The sequence below is a fragment of the Barbus barbus genome, assembly GCF_936440315.1.
Source record: "Barbus barbus genome assembly, chromosome: 23".
Taxonomy (NCBI): Eukaryota; Metazoa; Chordata; class Actinopteri; order Cypriniformes; family Cyprinidae; genus Barbus; species Barbus barbus.
Window position 1 is genome coordinate 8,289,658 of NC_136751.1, and position 26,303 is coordinate 8,315,960.

At 37.5% G+C, this 26,303-nt stretch overlaps 1 protein-coding gene across 7 annotated transcripts in view; it reads left to right on the forward strand.

Moving 5' to 3' along the window:
- Positions 1-794: 794 nt before the first annotated feature.
- LOC306843064 (homeodomain-interacting protein kinase 3-like) overlaps positions 795-26,303 on the forward strand; it is a 58,423-nt gene continuing 32,914 nt past the window's right edge. For 4 of the 7 annotated variants that reach the window (XM_079374303.1, XM_079374306.1, XM_079374305.1 and 1 more), the window contains exons 1-3: positions 795-1,133; positions 9,106-10,366; positions 25,931-26,054. In XM_079374303.1, coding sequence (XP_079230429.1) covers positions 9,108-10,366; positions 25,931-26,054 — 1,383 coding nt within the window. In that variant the 5' untranslated portion in view covers positions 795-1,133; positions 9,106-9,107. The remainder of the gene's footprint in view (positions 1,134-9,105; positions 10,367-25,930; positions 26,055-26,303) is intronic. The other 3 variants (XM_079374304.1, XM_079374307.1, XM_079374309.1) reach the window with 1 other exon arrangement.

The following is a 26,303-nucleotide window of genomic DNA, read 5'->3' on the forward strand; positions in this document are numbered from 1 at the left end:
TGAATAATGTGAGGAGTAATATGAGGCACAACTGCAAAAAATAAATAATATTTCAGAAAATACATATAAATATACGTCTGTGAAAAAAGAAGTATACTTTGTTGTTAAATGCAATAATAATAATAGTTAATAATAATAGTGCTTTTAAATCCACTTAATTAGGACTAAGTACATATTCATATATATTTTCATAATTCTGCTGCCTTTGGAATAGAGGTAAAGTGTACTTCTGAGACAAGCATGTTCACTAAAATATACTTTAATATAATATATTCTATTGAAACTTGTATGTCATGTATATACTGTAAATATATAAAAACTTTATCTTATTAACTTTAACATGCAACAAATAACTCTAGCCTTTACATGCTTTAGTTTAATATCAACACATCAATATAAATGTTGAAAAAAAGATTATTATAAACGTGGTTTAGGCTATAGAAAAGTGTTTAATTTAGCTACAAAATGCACTTTTTAAATGTGTTAAGAACCAGTACTCTCTTTACTTTGATATGTTATATTCAAGTACAGTTTATCAAAAAATCTGTTTTTAAGATTTGAAGTACACTACAAGTGCACATTCAATACAGTCAAGCACACTTTAAATCAAAATAACACATTCTAAAGGCACACACACGTATGATATTTTACATTAGCGACTAACTATTGTATTGTGTATTGCATTAACTATGGTTACTGTTATTGAGGGTTGCAGTTATGTCTGCATCGAGTGTTTTGATTCCCTCCTCACTCGATTAGGTCGGCCTGACGCAGTGTCATCATAAGCAGCAAACATTCCTCGCGCAGCTGAGAGAGAGTGAGTGAGTGAGTGTTCAGGGACATGGTATCGACTGTCAGTGCTGCTCTTCCCCGCACACAACATGGGCTCAACCACCCATACCACCAAAAGCAGAGCCCCAGCTTCACTGCAAAGCCCCGGACTCGGTTCTGTGTCGCGGAGCGCGTGTGTTGTTGAGATATTTGAGGTGTAAAATGTGGGTGATGGTGCTTTGGACTCAGGACAAGATGGCAGCAGTATGAGACACGCACATCTACATGCCGTGAGTTCAGTCAAAGTGTGTAAAATGATCGGAGAAGACCTGGATTATATCTACTGTTAGTCCGTGTGAAAGGTGAGACTTTTTAATCGGAGAGATTTTGTTTTACTTTTGATCGTTAACTGAAACGGATGATCACATCGGCTGTGTGTCAAATCCTAGTGAGCTACCTAACGTTACATAGACTTGTTTTGGGCATCAAAGACGCGTTGCAAAGTGCAAATATGATCTATGACAATGCGTATGTTTTTATTTATTTCTGGATCTCGTTCGTGCATCCTGTGTAGGTAGACAGCTGTTTCTAGGATTTGACAGATACAGCCTAACTTTGGTATGTAACCAGTAAAAAAAGATAGATGCGTTGCATAAATAGGTAGGCATGTGCATAATCAGTTGCTTGTCATTTTGAAGCAGTTCAAATTGTATTAAAGCATTAATAATGTTAGTTCAACACAGCTGTTATGTAATCAAAGTTTTTAACCAGCATTTTTAAGACAAAGAAACCTTTAGTCTTTAACTACCTAAATATTTCTTAGCTGTTGGCCAGATCAAGAGTTTAGAGGAAGGAAAAAGTGGGTTACGTAGGATGTAATGTTAAATATGAAAAAAAAGAACAAGTAATGAGAAAAGATAGCTGATAAGCTTGTCCTCAGCAGAGTGCATTGGGATGCTGTTTATAAAAGTGCTAATTGAGGTTGTTTTGAGGCAGCATGCATCTGCAGTGGAATAGGTCAAGTGTTAAATAAAAATAGACTCGTTTACTATGCATGAGAAAAGAAATCATGTGGGGTGTTAACATTACCCGCAGTGCTTTGCCAGATCTCTCTGATTAAAGTAAGGGCTGTTTGTCTTGAAATAAAATGTAAACACAATAATTTATCATTATATTGGCAGTAGGGATTAAAGAAATAGTTCACCACAAATTGAGGGAACTTATGTAATTCATGTCAACTCTCCTCTGTGGAACACAAACATTGCTTATTTGAAGAATGACTTGGCCTTCTTTTCAATAGCGCTTCAATGGACATGAAGACCTGGGGATGTTAAGATACAAAATTACGAATAGTAGTCAATTCAATTTCGCTATATTGTACTGTAAACCGTTCACAAGATTAACAAACTCTCTTGGTGATCCAGTTACAGATTGATGTTTCAGCCCCAAAATATTATTATAAACTTGTGTCATTTTCTTCTATGAAACACAAATGGAGATATTTTGAAGAATGTTGTTAATCAGTTGACTTTCACTGAACAATTTCTAAAAAATATCTTGTTTTGCAAAAGATAAAAGCTATACAGGTGTAAAAATGAAATGATCTTTTTAACAGCACTTATCAGTGAATAATAACTTAAAATATGGTGCTTGACAGGTTAAGCACTCATGCATATGTGGACAGGATATTCTTCATAAATCACTCTCGCACACAGAAGAATGGAAGTAATATTGGTTTAAAGCGGTATGACGATGAATAAATGATGACCATTTTTATTTTAGGGCTGAATGTCTGAGTTTTTGTAATCTGCTAGTTTTGGAGACAGACGGAGTGTTTTATGTTCCTTGTTGTGTGGTGGGTAAGGGTGTTTTCACCAGCAGGGCTTTGCTTTTTCTAAAGAATGAGCTCATTTAGTGGCGGGGGATGTTCAATAGAGGAGTCACACGATAGCCTGGCTGCCATTTGAGTTCTGCTGAGTGCATGTCCACACCAACGGCCCGCTCCGGCCTGTGTTACTCACTGTGGTGAGGCTTGCGACCAAAGTAGACCTGACTACAGTACGTGACTCCATGGAATTTACATTTTAAGAGGTGGCTCAGAAATGTATGTTTTGTTGTTGTTGTTTGACTATAACCCTGCTTGTACTGTATTGTTTGACGTATAGGGAAACATGTTGTTTTTAATAATAATCTTGCTTTATGGCCTTGCGTTCTTGTGCATGCATTCGGTTCAGATCACTTATTGCCTTGATTTTTGACCCCTGATATGAGATCCAGCCCCTCCCACCATAAAGTAACACAAACATGGTGTTAACAGAGTTGCTTCCTTTTGTCAGTTCATATAGTTCATATTATTCCAAATCTACTTTCCTCTGAATTTCAAAGAATGTTTCAACTGTTTTTGCCCATGCAATGATTGAAGAGACCGTTATTGTCTCTTCACTTGGGGCTGGGGATTTGAACAGATACATATTGAATTTTATGGTAAACATTGTATACTACAGACATAAATTCTAACAAATCATGAAGCTTGTAGAGGAGAGGTATGCGATTACTGTTAACCAATTGGATGTAGGTTTTTCACCTGGAAGATGATCAAAATAATATTTACTAACTAGTAGAGGATAAAGGTAATAAAAAAAATAAAAAAAACTTAGTGATTACCCCCCCTCCCCCAAAAAACCAACATAAAGTAAATGACAATTTTACATATCCTGAGATTAGTGCTGTCTAACAATTAAACGCGATTAATTGCATGCAAAATACAATATTTGTTTGCATAATATATATGTCTGTCGGTGTGTGTGTGTGTGTGTATTATATTATGTATAAATACACACACATGCAGTATATATTTTGAAAATATTTACATGTATATATTTGCATGCATACAATTTATATTAAACAAAATTATTTAATAAACAACATATTTTTCTTAATTATATGCATACGTGTGTGTGTGTGTGTGTGTGTGTGTGTGTTTATATATACATAATAAATATACACAGTACACACACATATTATGTGAACAAAAACTTTTATTTTGGATGCGATTAATCACGATTAATCATTTGACAGCGCTACTGGAGATATATACATTTGGTCATATTTTAGTTTGGGGACCGTTTGTGCCTCCTAATTTGCTGCTTAGTAATGGTTAGTGAGGTAGGCGGTGAGTTTAGGTATGGGGTGTGGTTAAGGGATCTAAAGTATGGTTAAAGAATAAGGCATTAATATGTGCTTTATAGATACTATAGCTAATATGCTAGTAATATGCATGCCAATAAGGAGCTAGTTAGAAGTGAGAAAACTGTAATTGTGACCTAAAGTTATGATGTTTAATACCAAAACATTCATGATATTATCTATCAAGCATATTTAATATCCTGCTTTGACAGTATTATGTATCACTCACTTCTAGACTGAGGTAAATATTCAACCAGTGTGGTTTATATCTGTCTTATAACACATTCATCACATTTGTCTTAATTGTCAGTCGCTTTTAGGTGCAGCCTCATTTATGTGAGATAAACACGCTCACGTGCCACACTGCAGCTGTCTCGTGAACATGATCCACAGTCTTTTCAAAGACTCTGTTTGTCAGGCCATTGGCCCTCCCCTGGTACCTGACTGGTTCCACTAGCAGGATGTTCCTCAGCACACCCTCAGCTCTGATAGAAAATTCTGCATTATTTAAGCAAGTTAAATGTTAAGTTGTAACCATTTACTTTATTGTTTAGCAAGTGCTTGGAAACGGACTGTATGGGTGGAAATTTTGCGAAGTTTATTTTTAAATGAAGAACTAGTGATTGGTTGCACGGTGTGCTAACTAGACGTGAGCGCGACACAAGATTGTTAATCAGAGTCTTTGTCCTAACTAGCCATTACAGTGATATGTGATGAGCAACAGAGGATTCTATTTTTAGAACATTCTTCAGAATATCTTGCTTTGTGTTCAGCAGAACAAAGACATTCGTACAGGTTTTGAACTACTTGAGGGAGAGTAAATGATGACTGAATTTTCATTTTTGAAGTGAATTGTCCCTTTAAGAACATACAAACCATGTGTCCAGTGCCTCTAATAATCTCAGGTACTGATTATTGTGTTGTGTAATGTTAAAAAAAGGTTTAATTACAGTTTGATCAGTGAACATGTTTTAATGTGCATGACATTAATAGCTAAAATGCATGGAAACGACAATGGATAACAGTTTATTCCATGGCAAAGATGGTATCTGAATACTGTATGCATTTTTAATCATGTTAAAAATAATGTTTGATAATGTGTAATGATTAAATTAGTGCTGCAGCTAACAATTATTTCATAATTGATTAATCTGTTTTTTCAGGTTAGTCGATTAATCTAACAATTAATCGATTTATTAATCTAACAATTAATCACACACATTTTATTGATTATTTTCTGGTCGGTCAATTATTTATTTTTTAGTGTTTAGGTAATTTAATGTTTGCCATTAATCTTTTAAGGTTCCATTCAAACACTTACTTTACAAATAAAAAAAAGTCACAAATTACAAGGCAAGGTTTTATCACGATTATGAGTGCAATATTAAATAAATCCAACAAAATGCTGTGTGAATGCAACTGTATTAGCTCTTGTTTCTTGTGAAATGTGACAGGATTGGGGATGGTCGTAAACAGTGTGCTGAATTTCACACAAATTCAACATTTATTATGTAGACAGTCGTTTTTGCTGCAGATTGCAAGAATGCAGTGCACTTACAGAGAGAGCTCGTCCATACACTCTTCTGATTGGCTGCGATTCATGGGGTTTTCCCACAAATTTCCAAGGTTTTACTGTGGTAAGGGTGTGTAAGGCCAGGCATCTTGGAAAATTGTGCCATTTTCAGTGAACATATTAGACACTAGAGAGTGAGATTACAGTACAGTGATTTAACGGAGTATTGAAATGTAATTTTATTTTATTGATGATTATTAAATGAACTGACATCAAAATTATAATGTTAATTTTAATCCATTATTCTCTATCAAAAAATTTAAATATTGAGACTAAAATAGTTTAAAAGATTTGTTTTGTTCTGTGTCATACAGCCATGCTGAATACATTGCGGTTTCACTTATTTTTCCAAAGATTTTTTTTTTTTTTTTTTAATTGGATTGTGGACTTCCTCTTCCTCCTCCCTTGTTTTTTTCCCCCCCTCTTTTTCTCAAGAAGGAACAAGATTTTTTTTTCCCCAACTGAACATGCTGAAACGGCATCAAAAAATGAGATGTTATATGCTGACCATAATCAGACCTTGACGTTCTTTATGGGTGTTCTCTTTTTTTTTTTTTTTCACCAGACCTGTTAAGACCAAACCATTTGCAGGCGGGTGTTTAGAGTTGTGGGGGCCCTAAGCGCGTGGTCCTTGAGGGTCCCCCTCAGTAAAAATCGAGCTCCATTAGGGTGTCCCCCTCCATATAAATTGCATGGTTTGCGTGGTGCCTAAACACACTACTGTGTGATTTGAGTTTGTCAATAAAATCAGCTGTATTGTGGAGTTTGTTCTTAACTTAGGGTTTAGGATAGGGTTATGGGCTAGTATTAGTTTCAAGGATGTTGTATGCAATCTGCCCTGTAACTGCCATGACAAATGCAATCTTTAAAGAAATATGTAATTTGAAATGACAAAATTAGATTGTTTATTTGGGAAGAATTTCACATCAGAAGTACTTTCATTAGCATGCCATGTTTAAATGCAGTGGCCTGCAGTGTTGAGGAATAACTAACTAAAAGTAGCAACACTGACAACATTTTTTTATTTTTTTTAATTAATAGCTTTTTTAGGATTGTTACCGAGGTAGCAGGTTAGCGTGACAGAATGCTATGTCACTGTTTTCGTTTGACACAGTATTGGGAATGTGGTCTCTTACAGCCAAGAAAGCTTCATTTATGAAATGCATTGTTCTAATGTGCCAGGAAAGTGTGCGTTGTTTCAGAGAATTGTAAATGGGAGATCCAAAAAAATTATAATAAAATAAAAACAAAAACATTCAACTGATTAAGGTTTCTTTCACAGCTTCGCACTAGGAACACTGGAGGCCTATAGTTTATTTATATATATTTATTTACTAGTTGGTTTGCTTGTGATATTTACTTTCCACTGCCATTAGCACCTTGGAGATGTTACTTTTCATACTGTTATTTACACCTTTTAGCTTGTGACGGGTAGTGTTTTGGTTTGTTTTTCTTGTCTAGTTATCTCATATGTTTCAGAAGGTTTCTTACACACCAATAAAATACTTTAGGTTGCAGTTTAAAGAGGGTTCAACTTAAGGTGATTTAATTCGCTGTAGATGACTGAAACCGGTTACTTACTTGAATGACAAACACTAAGCTATTTGTGTTCAGCATCCTGTGGGAGGAATCCCACAGGTTACTGTAGTGTTAACTTTCGTGACAGTGTGCAATTCTGATTTATTTTAGAATAGATCGCTTAAAATACAATTCTGTTCTACACATTGGTGAAGGGAAAAAACAAAGAAAGAAAAAAAAAAAAGTTTGGTATTTCCGTGGTACTTATTTTTTTCTTTCAGTTTACTTTTTTTGGAGATACAATGCAGTTTTCTTCCTTAAAGATTGCTTTATATCCTGATTTTATTATTTGAGCAAATCTTAACCATGTCATTTGGCTAGTAATTTTACAAGGATAGTGCATAAAGACTTCCAGAATCAATTTCTAGTACTTTTCTATAATAAAGGTAAAACATATGAACAGGATGATTGTCAAGTAACAAATAACCTGAAATTGTAACTGTACATTCACACGGGGCATCGGCATCGATGCTTGATGAGGGCGTGTCTGAAGCTTGGTGTTGACATGACCATCATAGTGACAACAGCCAATCACATAAGTTTTCTGGTGTTGCATGAACACGATTGGCTAGCGGCTGTGCTAGGGTATTTTCATAAGGCGAACTGATAGGCTGACGCCTGCATTGGTGCTTAAAAAGTTGAAAAGTTTTCAACTTCTGCTGCGAGCAACGGACCCAACTCGATGCGACTCGACGGACCCACAATTCAGTTCGGCAACTCTCGACGTCACTCCATTCAAAGTAAATGATAAGCGTTAACGCAATAGAGTTAGTTGTGAATTAATGTTGAAATGTTTGTGTTCATATGGTAGTGAAGAGCAAATGTTCAGTGTTATGTGATTATTTTTGTATTTTTAAATGGGTAAATTAGATACCAAGAACATACAGTGATCATCTGTAATATGATTCTTGTCAGCAGCAAGGTTTGTTTGGGTTAATATTTATACATTTTAGTTTCTAGACTGGTCTGTCTTTTATTATGTTGTGATTTCCCATATTATACCCTCACCCTATATATTCTTACTTCTTTCCCTATACCTCAGTTGGCTGTATGCACTCTGTCGAAAAGTTGCTCTTGAGATTTTTAAGTGCGTTTCAGGCCTTAATTAGAGTTGGACAAGCTGCAACATTTGCACAGGATGTCAGCCAAATGAATGTGAAATTGGCAGCGTCTTTTCAAAATTGTGGTCTTGTGTTGGCCTTTTGCAGAAAGCACACTCTTATCTTGTTCCTTTTCCTTAAGGGTTTTTTTTTTCTGGTGTACAAATCAAAGGTGGGTTTGACCCTAGTGTAAAGTATAAATAATTGAATTACATTAGTACCACAACTTGTGACTTAAAAACAGGTTTCCTTTACTTCATGCAAGTCAATATCCTTCCTCAATTGGATATTTATTGAAAATAGAGAAGCTATCCAAGCACAGATGATACTGTGCCTTTGGTGTCTCTCCCCCCCCACAGTAATGCTCATTTTGAAATAACCGTTGCCTAGAGACGCCGATTCATGGAAACCAATATGAAAAGGTCATCTGAACCTGTGAGCAGTTAGATGTTTCCCTTTACGGCATTTATGGAAGGAGGGTTGGTGGTTGTTGGAGGGAGGAACTCAACCTTCTGCTGCAGTGTCATTATCTTGGCCTGTCATTGGCTACTCAAGGCAGCCTGTTGTTTGCTGCTGTAGCATAGGGGCAAAGGTCAAGTATGATGTCAGCCTGATGATGCAAGCCAATGCATGCAGTAGGACAAGTTGTTTGCACTTATTTAGTGGACACCTGTGATGTCACAGAACAAACTTAGGAAAACACCGATACAGACATTAGTCATTTTGTAAGTTAATATTGAATAAAGACCAGGGATTTCACATTTTCAAGAATTTGAAAGTTAATGGCTGATTAGTCTTAGTGTCCAAGTTTCTTTGAAAATGTTCAAATCTTATAATTTGTAATTTTATTGGTTGAAAGTGTAACATGATCTGTATCTGGTTTTCTTGTGTTCACAGGTATGGCCTCACAAGTCTTGGTCTACCCACCACATGTTTTTCAAACTCCGACAAGTGCCTTTTGTAGTGTAAAGAAACTGAAAGTTGAGCCCAGTAACTGTGTTTACCATGAGAGGGCCTACCCACAGACTTACTTGAATGGTAGAACCCTTGGCATTGCTTACCTGTCAAAAATCACCGCTTCGTTTAAAACACAAGATTCTGTGATCGGCAGACAACGCGGGCAGGAGTTTCCATTGCAAACGGCTGCTGTACGCGGTGTGCGACGTCAGCATACCACCACAGCAGCGCAGCAGCAAAAAGGGGGTGTCGCCTCTCAGGATAAGGAGCCGGAGCACCAGGAAAAAGGAAAGGGTTGCAGCAGTGGAGCTACAGGGGCAGTTGGAAGGGGTAGGGGAGAGGGAAGTGACAGTCAAGAAGGAGGTGGAGGACAGGGTGAAGGTGACGAAGGTGGTGGAGGAGAGGACGAGGGTGACTGGGAAGACTGTGGAGTTTTTAACTTGCGAGACAGCTCCCACAGATGCGGGCTGAAACGTAAGAGCGGAGAGCTGGAGAACTTGGGGAGCGCCATGCAGATTGTAGAGGAACTGTCAATGTTACCTGCAATGTTGCAATCAAATTTGGGAAACCCACCAGTTGCGGTTCCAGCGGCAGTTGGTGGAGGGCCTGCAAAACAAGGTGGAAATTCCGGAAACGGGGATGGAGACTACCAGTTGGTGCAGCATGAGTTGCTATGCTCTTTGAAGAACACCTACGAGGTATTAGACTTCCTCGGCCGTGGTACTTTCGGCCAGGTAGTGAAATGCTGGAAACGAGGCACCAATGAGATTGTGGCTGTGAAGATCCTGAAGAATCACCCATCATATGCACGACAGGGCCAGATTGAAGTAGGCATCCTGGCACGCCTCAGCAGTGAGAATGCAGATGAGCATAATCTGGTACGAGCTTTCGAGTGTTTCCAGCACCGCAGCCACACCTGCCTCGTGTTTGAGATGCTGGAGCAAAACCTGTATGACTTCCTCAAGCAGAACAAATTCAGCCCGCTACCTCTGAAGGTGATCCGTCCGATTCTTCAGCAGGTGGCCATGGCGCTAAAAAAGTTGAAGGCCATGGGACTGATCCACGCAGACCTGAAGCCTGAGAACATCATGCTGGTGGACCCTGTACGGCAGCCCTACCGGGTGAAAGTCATAGACTTTGGCTCAGCCAGTCACGTCTCCAAAGCCGTCTGCTCGACGTACCTCCAGTCGCGGTACTACAGGTATGTACACACTAAAGACTCAGTTGATTGTCACCTGAAATTGGTTTTGATTAGAAGTTTACCGATTGATCGGTTTTGCCAATTAATCGGCACCGATAGTTGCTTTCTGGAACTATCAGTTATTGGCATAAATCCATACCGCTAGGGTGTGTCCATTGCTGGAGCTTCTGAGGGTCTGCTGTCATTATACAGTATGAGAGTAGCCTCTAGAGGTGAGTAACTGGCACCTCGTGCTGTTTGTTTTGACACATGAGATGCGGCTTTAAAACAGAGACAGCTAAAGCATATGTATACAGTACACTACAGTTCATATTTTCATATTGTTAGGAAGTAATTAATTTTGTTGACTAGATGCTGCATTAGTGAAGAACAGCAGTATGTTTACCGACAAGGCTGAGAGGATGCAAACATTATTAGTACCTCAACCGTTTAAAGTGTGACCAAAACACATGCAAGTCTGACCCAAATATATAATTTTATGATTGTTGCTATCTATTTGCCTTAGTTTATGTCCAGATGGTCACTTTAATGCATTTGTTAGCCAGTGAAGTAAATCTAGTGAAGTGATTTAAAAAAAACAAAAACAGTGCAGAGTGCAGACAAAAACCTGCCATGCCACTCATATAGTTTTCCATTAAATTACGTTATATTTGTCCTACATAGTTGTTGATGTGCACAATGACTTCACCCTATGCTAAAAGATTGCATTTTTCAGTGAAACATTTCTTTTTTGGCTATAAAAAGTCTGCACGCTTCATATAGAGAGCTATAGATTATTAATTGCACTTGCTTATGTTTTGTTTGCTATAAATGCTGAGGTTGAATGGACTCTTGAGTTGTTTGGTTGTTGATCAGTATTTTGTGCAAAAATTACTCTTAAGCACGCAATTCCTTCTCACTAATAGATCACTGAAAACATTCTAAAATCTTTTTGTGTATGTTGTACAACTAAAATCCTTGTGGAATTACCAGTCAGGAAACACCGCTGATGTAAAACAATTTCCCTTGTGTTCAAAATCTACACTGACCCTGTAGAAATATTTGACCCCACAATGCAACAGGCAGGGGCTAAACCATTTTTGTCACATTGCCATGGGAAAGGAAGTGTTTTTTATTTTTTTTTTTTTAAAGTACTTTGTACAATAGGCTAAGAACAAGTGGTAATGGATGAGTTTTTGGAGAACAGTACAATGAAATACATTTTGAATGCAGGAAACATTTGTAAATATAGTGGTGCTCTCAATTTGGATGTTGAAATGGTAACTAAATTTGTTAATTTTTGTTGAAGGATTATCATGCTCCATCTTATTTCCTGAATGTATCAAAGGAAATGCCTTGAATGTCACCTTGATAGAGTGCCAAAATTAAAAATGTAGACAAATAAATAACTTTGACATTTACTTATGTACAGTTTTATTTGAAATCATGCCTGTAATGTAACAAATCTGCTATAATAATTGGGTAAACCTTGATCTCCTTTTAAGGTCTGGTAAAAAAAAAAAACCCATCCATCTGTCTGTTTCTTCACTCCAACTATTGTGTGTTTCATGCAAAGAATAAATGCTGCATGTTCATATAGTGTATTGATTACTAGGAGTACATTTAGCAAATAGTTTTCATTTATTATCTCTAAATAAAACACTAAGTTTTGCTATTTTAATTTAATTTTGTGTAACTCCTGGCAATTTCATTAAGTCCAAAAGCAGAAATCGTGACTACTGATTCATTCGTCACACTGAAAAGGGTCAGGCATTGTGGGACACATTTCATGCCCTAAGTTCTAGTTGCATTGCACATTTCGACAAATGTAGTAGGTCATCCAGATATTCCATGTACACAGACAATTTATATACTCAGTGCATGCTGCTGAAATGTGCAAAGTAGTATAATATTTTGAATAGCCATTATATGCAAATCATAAAGTTAGTTTGCTAAATGCTTGTAAGTATGAATTCATTTTATAAGCACTACATTAATGATAGAAAAAAAAAAAGATCTAGGGAGGGCCAAAAATAATTTTGGTACTGTAGTTGCCAGAAAAAAAAAAATTGTAAAAAAAAAACAAAACAGAAAAACTATACACAGTTTATTTACTGAACAAACTGAATATTTTACAGTATGAAACTGTAATTTACTGTAAAGAAAATTTGAATGTAAACCAGTAAATTCAACAATGTGCATTGCTACTAAAATCTGTTTTGTGCCTTTAACATATAATTTACAACCATCATAGTAATGCAGGTGAGAAAGGAGAAAGCCACATGAAGTATCAAAGTTCATTACAAGCAGCTTTTACACAAGCTGAAGTATAATATACAAGTTGCGCAGATCCGTTCAAGCAAACACAAAACACCATTGTAACACACAACACTGAAATGATGCAATAAGCATTCATTAAACGACAGAAGATGCGACATAAAACCCTAATCAGGGCTCGACATTAACGCTTGTCCGATACAAGTGGACTTTGTGAAGGGGCAAATGAAAGAGATTTACTTGCCTGACCGGACAAGTAACCTGATTAAAACATCAATAACAAACAATTACCAGGACAGCACGGAAACTTTGGTAAGAACGATTCAGATTTTATTGCTTTCAGTGTAAACGATGACTGATAATGGATAATGTAGTGACAGTATTAAGGTTGTGTCAGTTGAGGCTCGTGCAGCCTGTCTGACTCGCGGAGAAATCAAAACGAATAGGTTCACCAGCACACACAAAGAAACAAACATACTGCGGTAGAAAAAAAGATAAATATTCTATATAACATGATATAGCTAAGCAACAAACAAGCACGACTGCAAATGTGACATTAATTTTATACAACAGAAGTTCAATAAACAAGTAGTTAATATTAACTGACTTGCATAGACACATTATTGACCGTTTTTGCTAATGAAAATAGTTCTAACCAAGGCCACAGAAAAACAGTCGCGCATCTCCGAGCAACACACAGTGGTGTTACTGAATGATTTAGCATTTTGAAGGAATCAGGTGAGTCAATGATTCAGAGAGCCATTCATAAAGACAGTAGGTGTTTCTCAATGTCAAGGATACGTCCTTGGCAGGACTGGTCCTTCCAAGTCACTTCCTTCAGAGGCTAGGCGAGGCTCCTCTTAAGCATTCAGAGAACACGTAAATGGAACAGGCTAGCAAGTGCACGTTATTGCGTCATTACGTCAGTGAAACGGTCCGCTTTTACTCTGGACAACTTAACTAAGTTAGTTATTTACTAAAGAAATGCCGGTGACGGCTAATAATTGTGAAATGAAATGACAGGTCCGGTTCAGTTAGCTATCAATAACGTAATTTCTAGAATTTATAATATCAATACGGTAGTAATACTTTTTAATACAAAAATGTTTTTTAAGTAATTTGTCATTTGTAAATATACTTACATTTGAACGCATATTGCCCCGTTGGCGCTCCGACTCCGCTAACGTCCGACATTTTGAATTTTTGAGCAAGATAGCAAAGCTGCGCGCATAGGATTGTGGGTGATTTTAGCGCGCGAAGAGCGCGAAGGCTACACTTATGCATCCTTTCCTGTGTATGGGATATTTTTCGAACGAAGGACTCAGTCCTTGGTTGAAATTCCGAGGATCCTCGACATTGGAACAGTCCTTCGACGGATGTCGATGACGTAGCATCCTCGAAATTCTGGCTTCCGAGGATCCTTCCTTGACATTGAGAAACGCCTAGTCACTTGCTTTATTTATTGAATGAATTTTCCATTTGAATAAATTGTCGTTAAGACAGTGACTTGCCGCCACCTACTGGTGGTTTGGTTTCATTTGGTTTCATATCATAAAAGTAGGCCTATCATTGCATTTTTCCAACATTTTGTAATAAGCTACTTGTTAAAAAAAGTGAAACATTTATTCTTATAACATTATGCATTTTGCAATTTTACTGTGTAAATGCATTTATGGAACCTCTTATTTTCATTAAACAGTCGGAGTAAATGCATCTAAATGACACTTTCGATGCAGCTTCAGTGTTTCCTCTGCGTTGGAATAGGGCTGGACAATAATTCAATATCTATGTATCGCGATATTTTTTTTTTCATTAACGGTAATATGATTTTTAAACCCATTTCTGATATTTCGATATACATCACCATTGTTTCTCATACATTGATTTATTTGTGGCATTTGACTTTGTTTAAACATGAGCACTGCACGTTTCAAAATCAAAACGCGTCGCGGGTGTTTTATATGAATGTATCTCTGAAGGGAACAGACTGTCTTCAGAAAAGTTTCGATGACATTTTCATTTGATCTAATAAAGTCGCGTTCATGAGCGGAGCTGCTTTGATTACAGCCATTACCGGGGAAACCGCTAGTTCTGCCGCTCTCACAGCGCCTCCTGCTGGCAGAGAATCAGATTGCATTTTCAAGAATAAGCCCGTCTCAAGCAACATGCTTTTGTTGTCGCTAAATTGGTTTTATTTTTCTGCAGCAACTCAACTGAATTTATTGATAAAATGTAAAAATGTTACGTAAATGATGACACATACATTTGATAAGGTTGCTCCTTATAAACTTAAAAAGTGTCCTAGAAATCAAATTAAGGTAAATGTCACACATATGCTGATATAAGTAAGACCTGATAGAGCACTAATGAGACTGAGGGATTATATTTACACCAAAAAAAGTTTGACAAGTAGTTTTTTTTTCACTCTGACAAGTGAATGACTGATTTACTTGTCTGAAGGACAAGCACATGTCAAGGCTTAAAGTGCCCCTATGATGGATTTTTGAAAATGACCTTTCATGCAGTGTGTAACACAGCTCTAAGTGAATGAAAACATCCTGCAAACTTTTAAATCTTGAAAGTGCACCGTGAATAAAGTTGTTGTCTCTCAAAAGAGAGTCGACTCTGAATCATTGAAATGAATCGTTTTTCATGAAACATTAGCATATTGTTCGCCCAAAATGATAAGGGAACTCCTGACAAAATGTAGGTCTTTTGTAACGTGCCAATAGCACGCTGTGCATGGGTGCCGGTATCTGAAGAAACATAATTCAACGAAGACTCAGGTTGGTCTATTCGCATTGGTCTGAATGAAAATGCAAATTCATTCTTTGCCACTAGGTGGCACTTTTGGAGCAGTAAAAATAACGGTTTCCCCGGTAACGCTGTACACAAAGCAGCGCTGCGCTTACAAATGCTGCTTTATCAGGTGTTACAGGCATGATGAAATGGAACTGAGACCAATTGGACTAATCACTGCAGATTAGTGTCACACAGAGGAAAAATGAATCGTTTGGGAGTCCTTCAGCAAGTAAGGTAAAACTAAATGCATATTATAAATCAATGAAAGGGTTTTTTGACCTTGCATGCATTTCACCCTGTTGTTGGGGACTCCCAAAACCAAAATATGAACCTTTCATTACCCATAATAGGGGCACTTTAATGTTGAGCCCTGCTAATGTAAAATAAATGACACAAACTATCAAGAAACATGATTATTTAAATAAAATTCTATCAAATGTGGAGTGTAATGCAGTGAATCATGGGAATATCAGTTTACAGTTTTTGACTGTAAATTATACATTGATTTGTACATTGATTTGTTTGCTTTTTTACTTCTAAAAACTGTTAACTGTTACAGTAAAATACATTTTTTTTTTTTTTTTTTTTTTTTCCCTCCACCTGTCTCCAACCTCTAAAACCAAACCTGCCCATGCCACATGAAAGTGATCCATGCTCACCCCCGTTTTTGCTGCTCTAGGGAGAGTTCTCTCAAACTCACAGCGGGGGCTGAGCACTGGAGACCGCTGCCTAAAATTAGCTGATGGGAGGACGGCCAACTCAGTTTGACTGCTATAGATGGTGAAGTGCGCTGGCAGTCAAAGTGAAATAAGGCAGAGCAAAATACTAGAGATCACTTTAGCGCTCATTCAAGGTCAATGTCTTCCAGCGTCAGCTGTTTTGTTGCTTTTAGAAGCAGGAATATAGATAGACAGGAGTTTAAAAAGAGGGTGTGTTCCAGCAATCCCAGAAATTTAGTCCCACACCTTTTTGTTAAAAATGCAACCGCAATTTTATGAAAATAGCAAGCAATCAAATGAAATTGTCTGCATTTGAAATGCTTATGATTATTATTTTTTTTAAATAAGCTCCAAAAAGGATGACAAAGTGACTAATATCATTTAGACGTGACATATCATTCCTTTTAATGTTAAGTGGTGAACAACATTTCTGGAGCCACTGTTTGAGGTACAGATCAGGCCCTTGTCATATCGATGGTTTTTCCATGATCATTTGGCATGAATGAACAAGGACTTGTTATCTTTCTGACCCTGCTCTGTTTGAGTTGGAAACTTTACCTCATCAATCATTTATCTACTAACGTTGGCAACATCGCAAACAAAGGCAATCAAATTCTGTCCTGTAAGAGGAACACGTATATTGTCGTCTTATATTCTTTGTTCACTGTCATTTCATTTATATTTTATATAAAGGGTCTTATTTCTCCTGACATCATCTGCTCCCCTCTTTCTAGGCTTTGAACAGGTTTTTATATTTATCTAAATTCCTGATCAAATATAACCAATCTTGTGTATTGTATTGTGCATGTGAGAAACTTTTGAAAAAATGACAGAAAAAAACAAAACATTCCTGACCAATCACAGTGTAGTATATCAAGGATTCTTGATCTTGTTGTCAAGGCCTGTTTGTGATGTTATCAAAGATCAGCTCTCAGCAAGGACAGAGGCAAAAAGTAGCATTGTTTCTGTTAAAGCACCTATGTAATATTGCACTCTGTTACAACAAGCTTGTACAGCTGTTATTAATACTTCAGTAACACAAAGGGCCTATCAAAATCACTGGACCATGGTGCTGCTGTGTTTGACAGTGAGGGATGGATATGAAGAAAAAAATAATTGGTGGATTGCTTGTTTCCCTCAGGATTTTGTAAGACTATGGGCGGTGACCCATGGTCCCTCTAGGGGGTCGGGGACTTGCCTCCCGGAAGTTAAGGCATCCAAACCCATTTCAGGGACCGGATTTAAAAAAAAAAACCTTTACATTAGCTTGTACCATAATTTTAAAATGGACTCAGCCTCTCCTTAATTGTGTTAGTGTCTCTGTCCATGTAACGTTAATGTTGTTATTGTTATTATCATACATAAGACAGTAATATTACTGTTGAAATACAACTGCACTGGTGGAAAACTGCCGTTTCTGTGAAAGCAGATGCACAAATGAGCAATATCATGCTCACGAGTAGCCATTAGATATGGCTGTATATCGACACGGCTGTGATTTGGCCATAGGCATGAGGCAGAGTGCTTTAGGTAATCACAGCATACCAATATACAACCATATCTCACGGCTACTCGTGATTTTGCGTTTATAGAGCAGTTTGACGGCACGAGTGTGTAAATACATAAGAAACAACAACAGAATGTCTTTTAAAAACCCTCTTTTGTACGGAACTGCTTCCTTCCACCAGGGATTTAAATCTCAAGTTGACAGTTTAACAGCTGAGCCCAAGCCTCCGTTACTAATTCGAAGGAAGGAACAACCATCACGAACACACACAGTTTCCCAATGCTAAATACTATTATTAAATGCTACTTTTATATAAAATATTATTTATTGAATAATAATATTTAATAAACAACAACAGCCGTAATAAGTTGCTAGGCAACACAGTCAAAAGTACAAAGGCAGTGCTCTGATATATAGAATTGAAGTCACAAATATAATGTGATGAGATTTTGCCCTCCAGCCAAAGCTATTTGCTCTGAAACAAATAATAGATTGAGACCAACCATGAAATTTACCCAAAATGAATTAAATCTATGTTTAACCAATATAAAGACTTCGGAACCAACGGCAAATTCCAGAAGATCTAGCTGAGGTAAAGCCTCTCTTGGCGGGTTCATGAAATTTGAAGTCTAACGTAAATTCTTGCCTAAAAACTCTTAAAATTGCATTCCGTGACACAAAAACAGTATTATTTTTAAAATACTGCAAGTGGAGGGGGAAGTCGTGGCCTAATGGTTAGTGAGTCGGCCTTGTAATCCAAAGGTTGCGGGTTCGAGTCTCCGACCGGCAGGGATTGTAGGTGGGGGGAGTGAATGTCCAGCGCTCTCTCCACCCTCAATACCACGACTGAGGTGCCCTTGAGCAAGGCACCGAACCCCCAACTGCTCCCCGGGCGCTGCAGCATAAATGGCTGCCCACTGCTCCGGGTGTGTGTTCACGGTGTGTGTGTGTGTGTTCACTGCTGTGTGTGTGCACGTTGGATGGGTTAAATGCAGAGCACGAATTCCGAGTATGGGTCACCATACTTGGCTGAATGTCACTTCACTTCACTTCACTTCATATAAATGGTGAAACGGTTGGAGTTCTGCTATTAAACTCTTATCAGCCAATCGGATTTGAGGACTAGAAAGATCTGTTGTATAAACATGAATAATTATAAATCTAGAGAGTAACTGGTCCATGTTGCGTTCTCAAATGCACGTTGAACTCACAGTACATGCCGTTTAAGTTTTTTTGCCTTCAATTTGAACCGAACTGCTATGAGATGCTGAAAACGTATCATGAGATGCTCACATGAGCACAGCGCCACTCTTCACTTTGAAAACAGTGCAACAAACGATATATTTATTTAAACTGCAGCTTTCTGTGATTTGATAAGTACACTTAAGCAGATTAAGATAGATTTACTTTTGTTCACACTCTTGACTTAATGTCTTTGTTTGACTTTTAGTATATTTCAGAACTAAAAATAACACTTTTTGTTTCACATTAACACTGTTAAAGGGATGAATTTGACCGTTTGTTTTTGGGAATCACAACAGAAGTGGGTTTGATGTTAAATGTTTCAGTCATTCATCTAATATAATTCAATATGATAGCCTCTTTAACTGTATTTTTTTATATAAATAGGATCAAATGAGAATGTATTCTGCTTTATAAGAGAGAGAACTTTGAAAAGTAAATTTGAAAGATATAATGTCCCGTTTTGCTCGGACTACTACTTGTCTCTTCACTCAGCTTAACTTGTTTGACCTCAACTAACTTGACTGGGAACAGTTTGCAACATATTATTAAATTTACTTGGACTGTCCTTTAATTCGGCTTACTGCAAGTAAGCCAGATGTTAGGACTTTATGGGAATCCCTCTCACGAGGTCACAGAATTAAAAATTCACCCCCCTCACTCTGGGATTCTTCATTAGTCTTTGTTTAGTTGCACTTCCAAGAAGTGGTCTGAAAAGAGAGCTATGATGTGACTCAGAAATATCCGGCTTATTTTCCTTCATCACTGTAGCTGTAAGCTAGAATAAGAAATAAAGAGTAGGTGAATTTAGGTTTTTATAAAAATTTGAGGCTCCTTATTTTTTTTATCTCGTGGTATTCTAAAACAAATGAATTATAATAAATTCAATCCTAAGGAAGGACCCCCATTTCAGATTGCCTTCCTGTGATGGCGTTTTCTGTCTGTTCACTTGATCTGAGCAGGTTTCCTCAGTTTGCTTATGGAGTTCATGTTGGACGAGTGTTATGTTCAGCTGTTTGGTGACAGAAGGCCATGCTGGAGACATGAAGGGTATGTTTGTCACTTACCTTGGCTCAAATATCGAAGCCCTTGTTTACCACAAGAGTACTGTTTTGCTTGGATTTGCTCAGATGCAGTAGATCTGGATTTGGTTTGATTTTCAAGATATGATTAATCTCCAGGTGTTTTTAGATATGTTATTGCCTTTTTGTTTGTTTTTCTTAATCTTAGTGTATGAACATCTCTGCCTGATTTCTTGAAACTTTATAGATACAGACTTGAGGATGTCTTGTTTAGGAATGTCTTTTCTGTACACTTGCACTGAAAACCTTGAAAGTGGCTTCACAGAGTAGCTGGGAATTTCCTCCGGTCTCTGCAGAATGCTTTCCCGGCAGGACTGCCATCTAGTTCAAACCTGTCTGTGACTCCGTTATATCAAGGAGTAGGTTTCATATTGCATTTTATGTGTGTAAGTGCATCACAACATCTTCAACCTTCCAAGTTGTTGTTAAGATAATGGTTTTAAGGTTTATCTTTTGGGGGGTTTATACATGACCATGATGGTGTTTGGTGTAAAATCTGATGTTCTTCAGCATCCTCAGGTAATACGGCTCCGGATGAGATTTCCTATTAGCACGCCATTCCTTGCTCCTCTAAATATAGTAACATTGCTTTCAAAAGCTTGAGCTTTGTGGAAAGGTAGCCTTGCTCTGTGATAGTGTTTAGGTGTTATGTGGTTGTTAATTTGAAATCCTACATTTGACAGAGCTTCTCTGGTTGCTTTTTACAGTCATCCTCTTGGTGACACTGCAAAAAAAAAAGAATTTTGTTTTTACCAAGAGAAAACTTGACATTAGCACGATCATGAACATTTCCTTGAAGTTTAGAGACCTTCACAAGGTTCATGCCACCCAGCTACTTATCAGGGAACACTAAAGTAACTCATGGGTGTTTGCTTTCACAGATTGCACACTAAGTCCACAATTATGAGAGAGGGACGAAATAACAGCGGTGAAGTGAGACCTGTAATTCTCTCTATAAACCAGTGTGTGACGGGAAAGCTCTTAAACCGGGTTTAACTTGCTGTATCAGTATAAGTTCAGACAAAATGGAAAATTTTGTCATTTTATCACCCTCATGCTGTTCCAAAGTGGTTTGTTCTGTGTTGATATTCAATGAATATATAATAAATGTTCAATAATAAAAGATGACTTGACTGGACCACCATCACAACCGTAGGTGTTGTTTGATTACTCATTTATTATTTATTACTGCAATGTTTTATTTATCAGACTACAGTAAATATTCTGGGAACAGACCCACAGGTGTTGTGTAGATATAGTATTGCAGATGCGTGTTTGTGTCCCACTCTTGGGTTAAAGAAAAGTAACCCTATGAGGCAAGAGGATATTTTTAATGCCAATGCAAAAATAGTTGGCCACTGATGGCATCATATAAGCCATACTATATTGTAACTGTAAGTGCATGGAGCTGATTTTAGATCAGCGTTTGGCTTGAGTTTTCTGTTATGACATGCATGTTATCCAGAGTTATTTCAGGTTTAAACATGCAGTCTCTGTTGACTGCATTTTTAATTTAACTGCATTCAAATATTAGAACATTTCATGTTTTATTTTATAATATGTTACCATGGCATTTTGGCTGATACCTTGGAGCTTGATTGGTTGGTTGGAACAGCAGTTGTATGTAGACACTGTATATGGACACATTGTGTTAATTTAAAATGCAGCGTGTGGCCAGTAATGTATTTTGTTAGGTTAATTTATAACTATTGTAGTGTATTATTAACAGCTTCCCCACCCTTGAAAAACACAGACTGACACTACTCGAATCTGTACGAACCCTGCTGGTTCTTGCTTTCTGATATCTGTTCTCGTTAATCTGAGTCTGCAACTTTGAAAACCCATGTTTTTATTAAGGATGGGGTCTTTATAGGCAAAACGATTAGAACCACTGGTGTACACAGGAACAACCCACCCTCAGTTTTCATTACTGTATGCAGTCACTCTGGGCAGATATTTCCACTGCCGTGGCCCGTGATTATTCAGTGCTGCTCAGAGATAGATCAGATATATGGACCGAGATGCCGTTATTGGATCGGCTCTCACATGTTTATGAGGGAGAGACGATATATGAGAACTGCAGTGGATCGTCACCCAGCGGCTGGTGGTGGAGAATGGGCTGTTTTATGCATGGAGACACCAGGAAGCTCTCTGAACTCCTTTGATTGATATAAGTGAGCTTGTAGGAGGAGGCTTAATGCAGACTGAATGTTATGCATGTCCCACATTAATGCACCAGGGTCTAAAAGGACCTCCAACATTTGTTTCCCCTGTCTACAGGGGTATCTACCTTCCTATTCAGCATCCAGATCAAAATAGAACCTTAAATATGACTGTCACTCATGCACACCTCACAAATAGCACTTTTCAAGTCCAGTAAAGCCCAAAGCATACTTTGATGCGGTGTTTGACATAATTTCATCATCAAAACGGTAGATTAATACTGTACGTGTGCATCTGAAGTTTCTCATTGTACATATTATGTACGCTCAGCTCTAAACTACAACTTCTTTTTGAAGGAGTACATTTGTTCATAACTTATGGTGAGAAATGCTGCAGATACTGGACAAATAAAACTTTATTGTAGGGCTTGGTGATACAGTTAAAAATGTAATTGAATTATTTATTTATATATTTTTTTTTGCAACAACAAAGCAAGTTATTTGAAGAACAAAGAAATGCATGAGGACCAAAGAAACATATTACACAGAACAAGTAGCTTGTATTTTCATGCCAAGACTTAATGGGATAGTTCACCCAAAAAAATGAAAATTATGTCATTGTTTACTCCCCTTCCACATGTTCCAGACTTGTATTAGCTTCTTTCTTCTGTTGAGAACAAAAGAAGGTATTTTGAAGAATGATGTTAACCAAACAGTTGACCGTAGCCACTGACTTGCATAGTATGTTTGACTACTATGGAACTCGATGGCTACCGTCAATTCTTTGGTTAGCAACATTCATCAGAATATCTTTGGCAGGAAAAAAGAACTCATACAGGTTTGAAACAACTTGAGGATGAGTAAATGATGACAGAATTTTCATTTTTGAGTGAGCTATCCCTGTTAGGTTTTGTCCTGTCCATTTCCATTGTTATCACTGTCAGTCATCGCGTTTTCCGACTCAGTTTGCAGTGTGTGGCTATTAGCATGAGAAATAAAAAAGCCAGGAAAATCACTCCCTTCATAATCACTACAGCTGTCAATAACAGAATCAATTTTTTACTTGTTATTTACACAATATTCCCTATTTTAATAATAGAAATGATGACCAGTAGAATGAAGCTTTAATATCTCATATAAAATACACTTCGTTATTTATACAACATAATGTTATATTACGACTTATAGGGTATCTGCTCAAAATCCCCCAAATGCAGAAGTGAAGGTGTCTGCGCGGATCTAAATGAACTCCTTTTGTGGACTTGTTCTTCAACAACATGCACAAACATGGCAGCTAAACTCTAAAACTCACAGCGTTTTATTATAATAGTGTTCTCGTTATGTTATGTATATGACAGTCCCAGTCATAATTATTAATATTCTGCATTCATTGTTGTTTGTCCTGCTTGCGTAGTCTGAGTGACGGTAATCTGTCAGACAGACTTACTCAGATGAGTGCTGACTGGAGCAGCATCACGATCTCACATGGAGAGACCTTAATGCCGTTCAATGAGATCACTGTGGTGATTTGTTGCTAAGCAGTCACAGGGCTTCCTGCGTCACCATGGCTACACTTAAAGTAGAGCTCACTGACCTGGTAGCCCAAGTAAAGCCAATCCTACCCTATACATGCTTTGCCCGTGTCTTTACAAAGATGTCATTTAATATTAAATACAAATATTAGTATGTTTTGTTTGTGCCCGTTTAAGCTCTGCAAAGTTTGATCCATTGAACTGAAGATTAATCTTTAATTTAAATACTCATGTTTTATTTACTATTATTACACGTCTCTCTGAAATACTTGATTCTGATTGGTCAGTTGCATCATTTCGAGGTATGTTTTCCCTGATTACAACACTGAATAAGATACCGCTCATCCGGGTATTTCTTTCACATCTCTCATATCACATCACCACACTCTCTAGTTTCATTCAAACACAACTGTTATCATCTTGCACCTCAGTTATCGACTGTATGTACTGTAAAATGAAACCAGAGGACTTCAATATTAATAGTGGGCATGCGGTAATGGTTTAAGTTTGTCTTGTTGCCAGAACGATTGTTTTGTATATTGTACTGGCTTTGTACGGTGACCTAGTAGTGCACAACACAACGAAATTTCCACAACACAACGCATAGGACTAATTTTGTTGTGCTGTGGTTTGTTTCCGTTGTGTAGTGGCTTTTTCTGTTGTATTATGCTAATTTCATTGTATTGTGACTTGTTTCCATTTGTTGCATCTTGTTTCTGTTGTTTTATGTTAATTGTATTACGTTGCGGCTTGTTTCCGTTGTGTTGTGGATTTTGTTGTGTTGTGCACTATTGGGCCTCCGTTAGTCTCACATAGCCAGACATTCAGACTGACGGCAGAAGGTCTGGGAACCTTAGCTGATTTGAATGTTCAAGGCCCACCCAAGAGGTCATATGACTCACAGGAAAACCAACCAATCACGTTTCGTTTTGTGCCGTGTGATGTTTATGGGCATGAAAATGTCCCCACAATAATAGTGTGTAAAACTCTTGTATGAATTTTTATTTTTTTTTAATTCTATGGCGCAAACTTTACATATTTCACATACTTAAGAAAATCTGTACGTCTCCCAACTATTGAAGTGTTTCGAGTAAAGTGTGCTGTTTGCATCAGCCGTTCAGCCTACGGTCTGTGGGCGTGACGTCTGAGGCTGAGACTAGGTCACCGTAGCTTTGAAATAATAAACCAGTAGTTTTTTAAAATGCAATTCATATCATCATCATCATCATCATCATCATCATCATCATCATATTTTATGTGTGATCATTTACTTATGTTCCAAGTAGCCATGTAATAAGTGGGATAACGTACATCCAGCCAGGTGTTGTCACAGAATAAATTCTTGAAGGGTGATACCAACCCTGCCAACTGGCTGGATGTACATTTATTGTTTTTTATATATTTTTACCCTTTCTAGGGATGGCTAAAAATATAAAATTTTATTTTTTAATGATTTGATCAAATATTTTTCTTTTGTAATATATTTTTTAATGCATTTGATGCATCTTGTACTAGTGTATCTCCTGTTCTGCTGATGTTACAGAGTTGGTGCCGAATTCTAGCAGCCACCCTGCACACAGACACACTATCCAGCCTCTGTCACTCATTGTATCAGTTTTATGGGCTTGCACTATACAAATGGGAAAAAGAATGTTCTAAATTCCATGACTGTGTGCCCCTCTCACTGAAATTAAATTGTCCTTGTGAATAACATTGTCCAGGCAGCTGTGCACTTTTTCCAAAGCCCATTGCTATACAGTACAGTTTTGTCAAGTTAACCAAGTCAGTTTGCTTGTATAATATGTTGTCTAAATGCATATTATACAGTTTGATCTTATTGTGAACAATTGGTCACACTTTATTTTAAGGTCCAATTTAGACTTTTGCCTCAAATGTCTAATTTGCTTATTAATAGTTAGTAAGGTAGTTACGTTTAGGTATTGGGTAGGATTAGAGATGTAGAGTATGGTTATGCAGAATATGTGCACTAATAAACAGCCAATAGGTTAATAATAGGCATGCTAATAAGCAACTTGTCACTAGTGAGAATTGGTCCCTATACTGAAGTGATACCGAACAATTCATCTATATGTTCAAATGATTGAGTTTGTGCAAAATAATTGAATTGAAAGGAATTCAGTGCCAATACAGAAGCCTAGTTCTCACAGTTTGTAGTCTGAGGGTGAAATTTGAAGGTAAATTTTGAGGGTGTGTTTCGTTACAGTGACCCTGTTTCTCATATTGGTGTTTTTGTCATCACAGGGCTCCAGAGATCATTCTTGGCCTGCCTTTTTGTGAAGCCATAGACATGTGGTCGCTGGGATGTGTGATTGCTGAGCTCTTCTTGGGCTGGCCCCTCTACCCAGGAGCCCTTGAGTTTGACCAGGTAATTCTTCTATCATGCTGCATCTTTCTTCTCCTGTCTGGACAAGTCTCACGAAACCTGCCCAGAACCAGAACCACTGGTGATATTTGTTGTACACGGGAGTCACTTTCTGCGAGCAAAAATGAGATTTAAATTCTCTCTGCTGCAGCACGTCAGTCCTGCTTAAAGAAAGCGAGCGAGTAAACGCGTATGCAGTTTGACCAATTTATGCGTCATTAATAACGTGGTTGAACCATGCCCTAGACTACC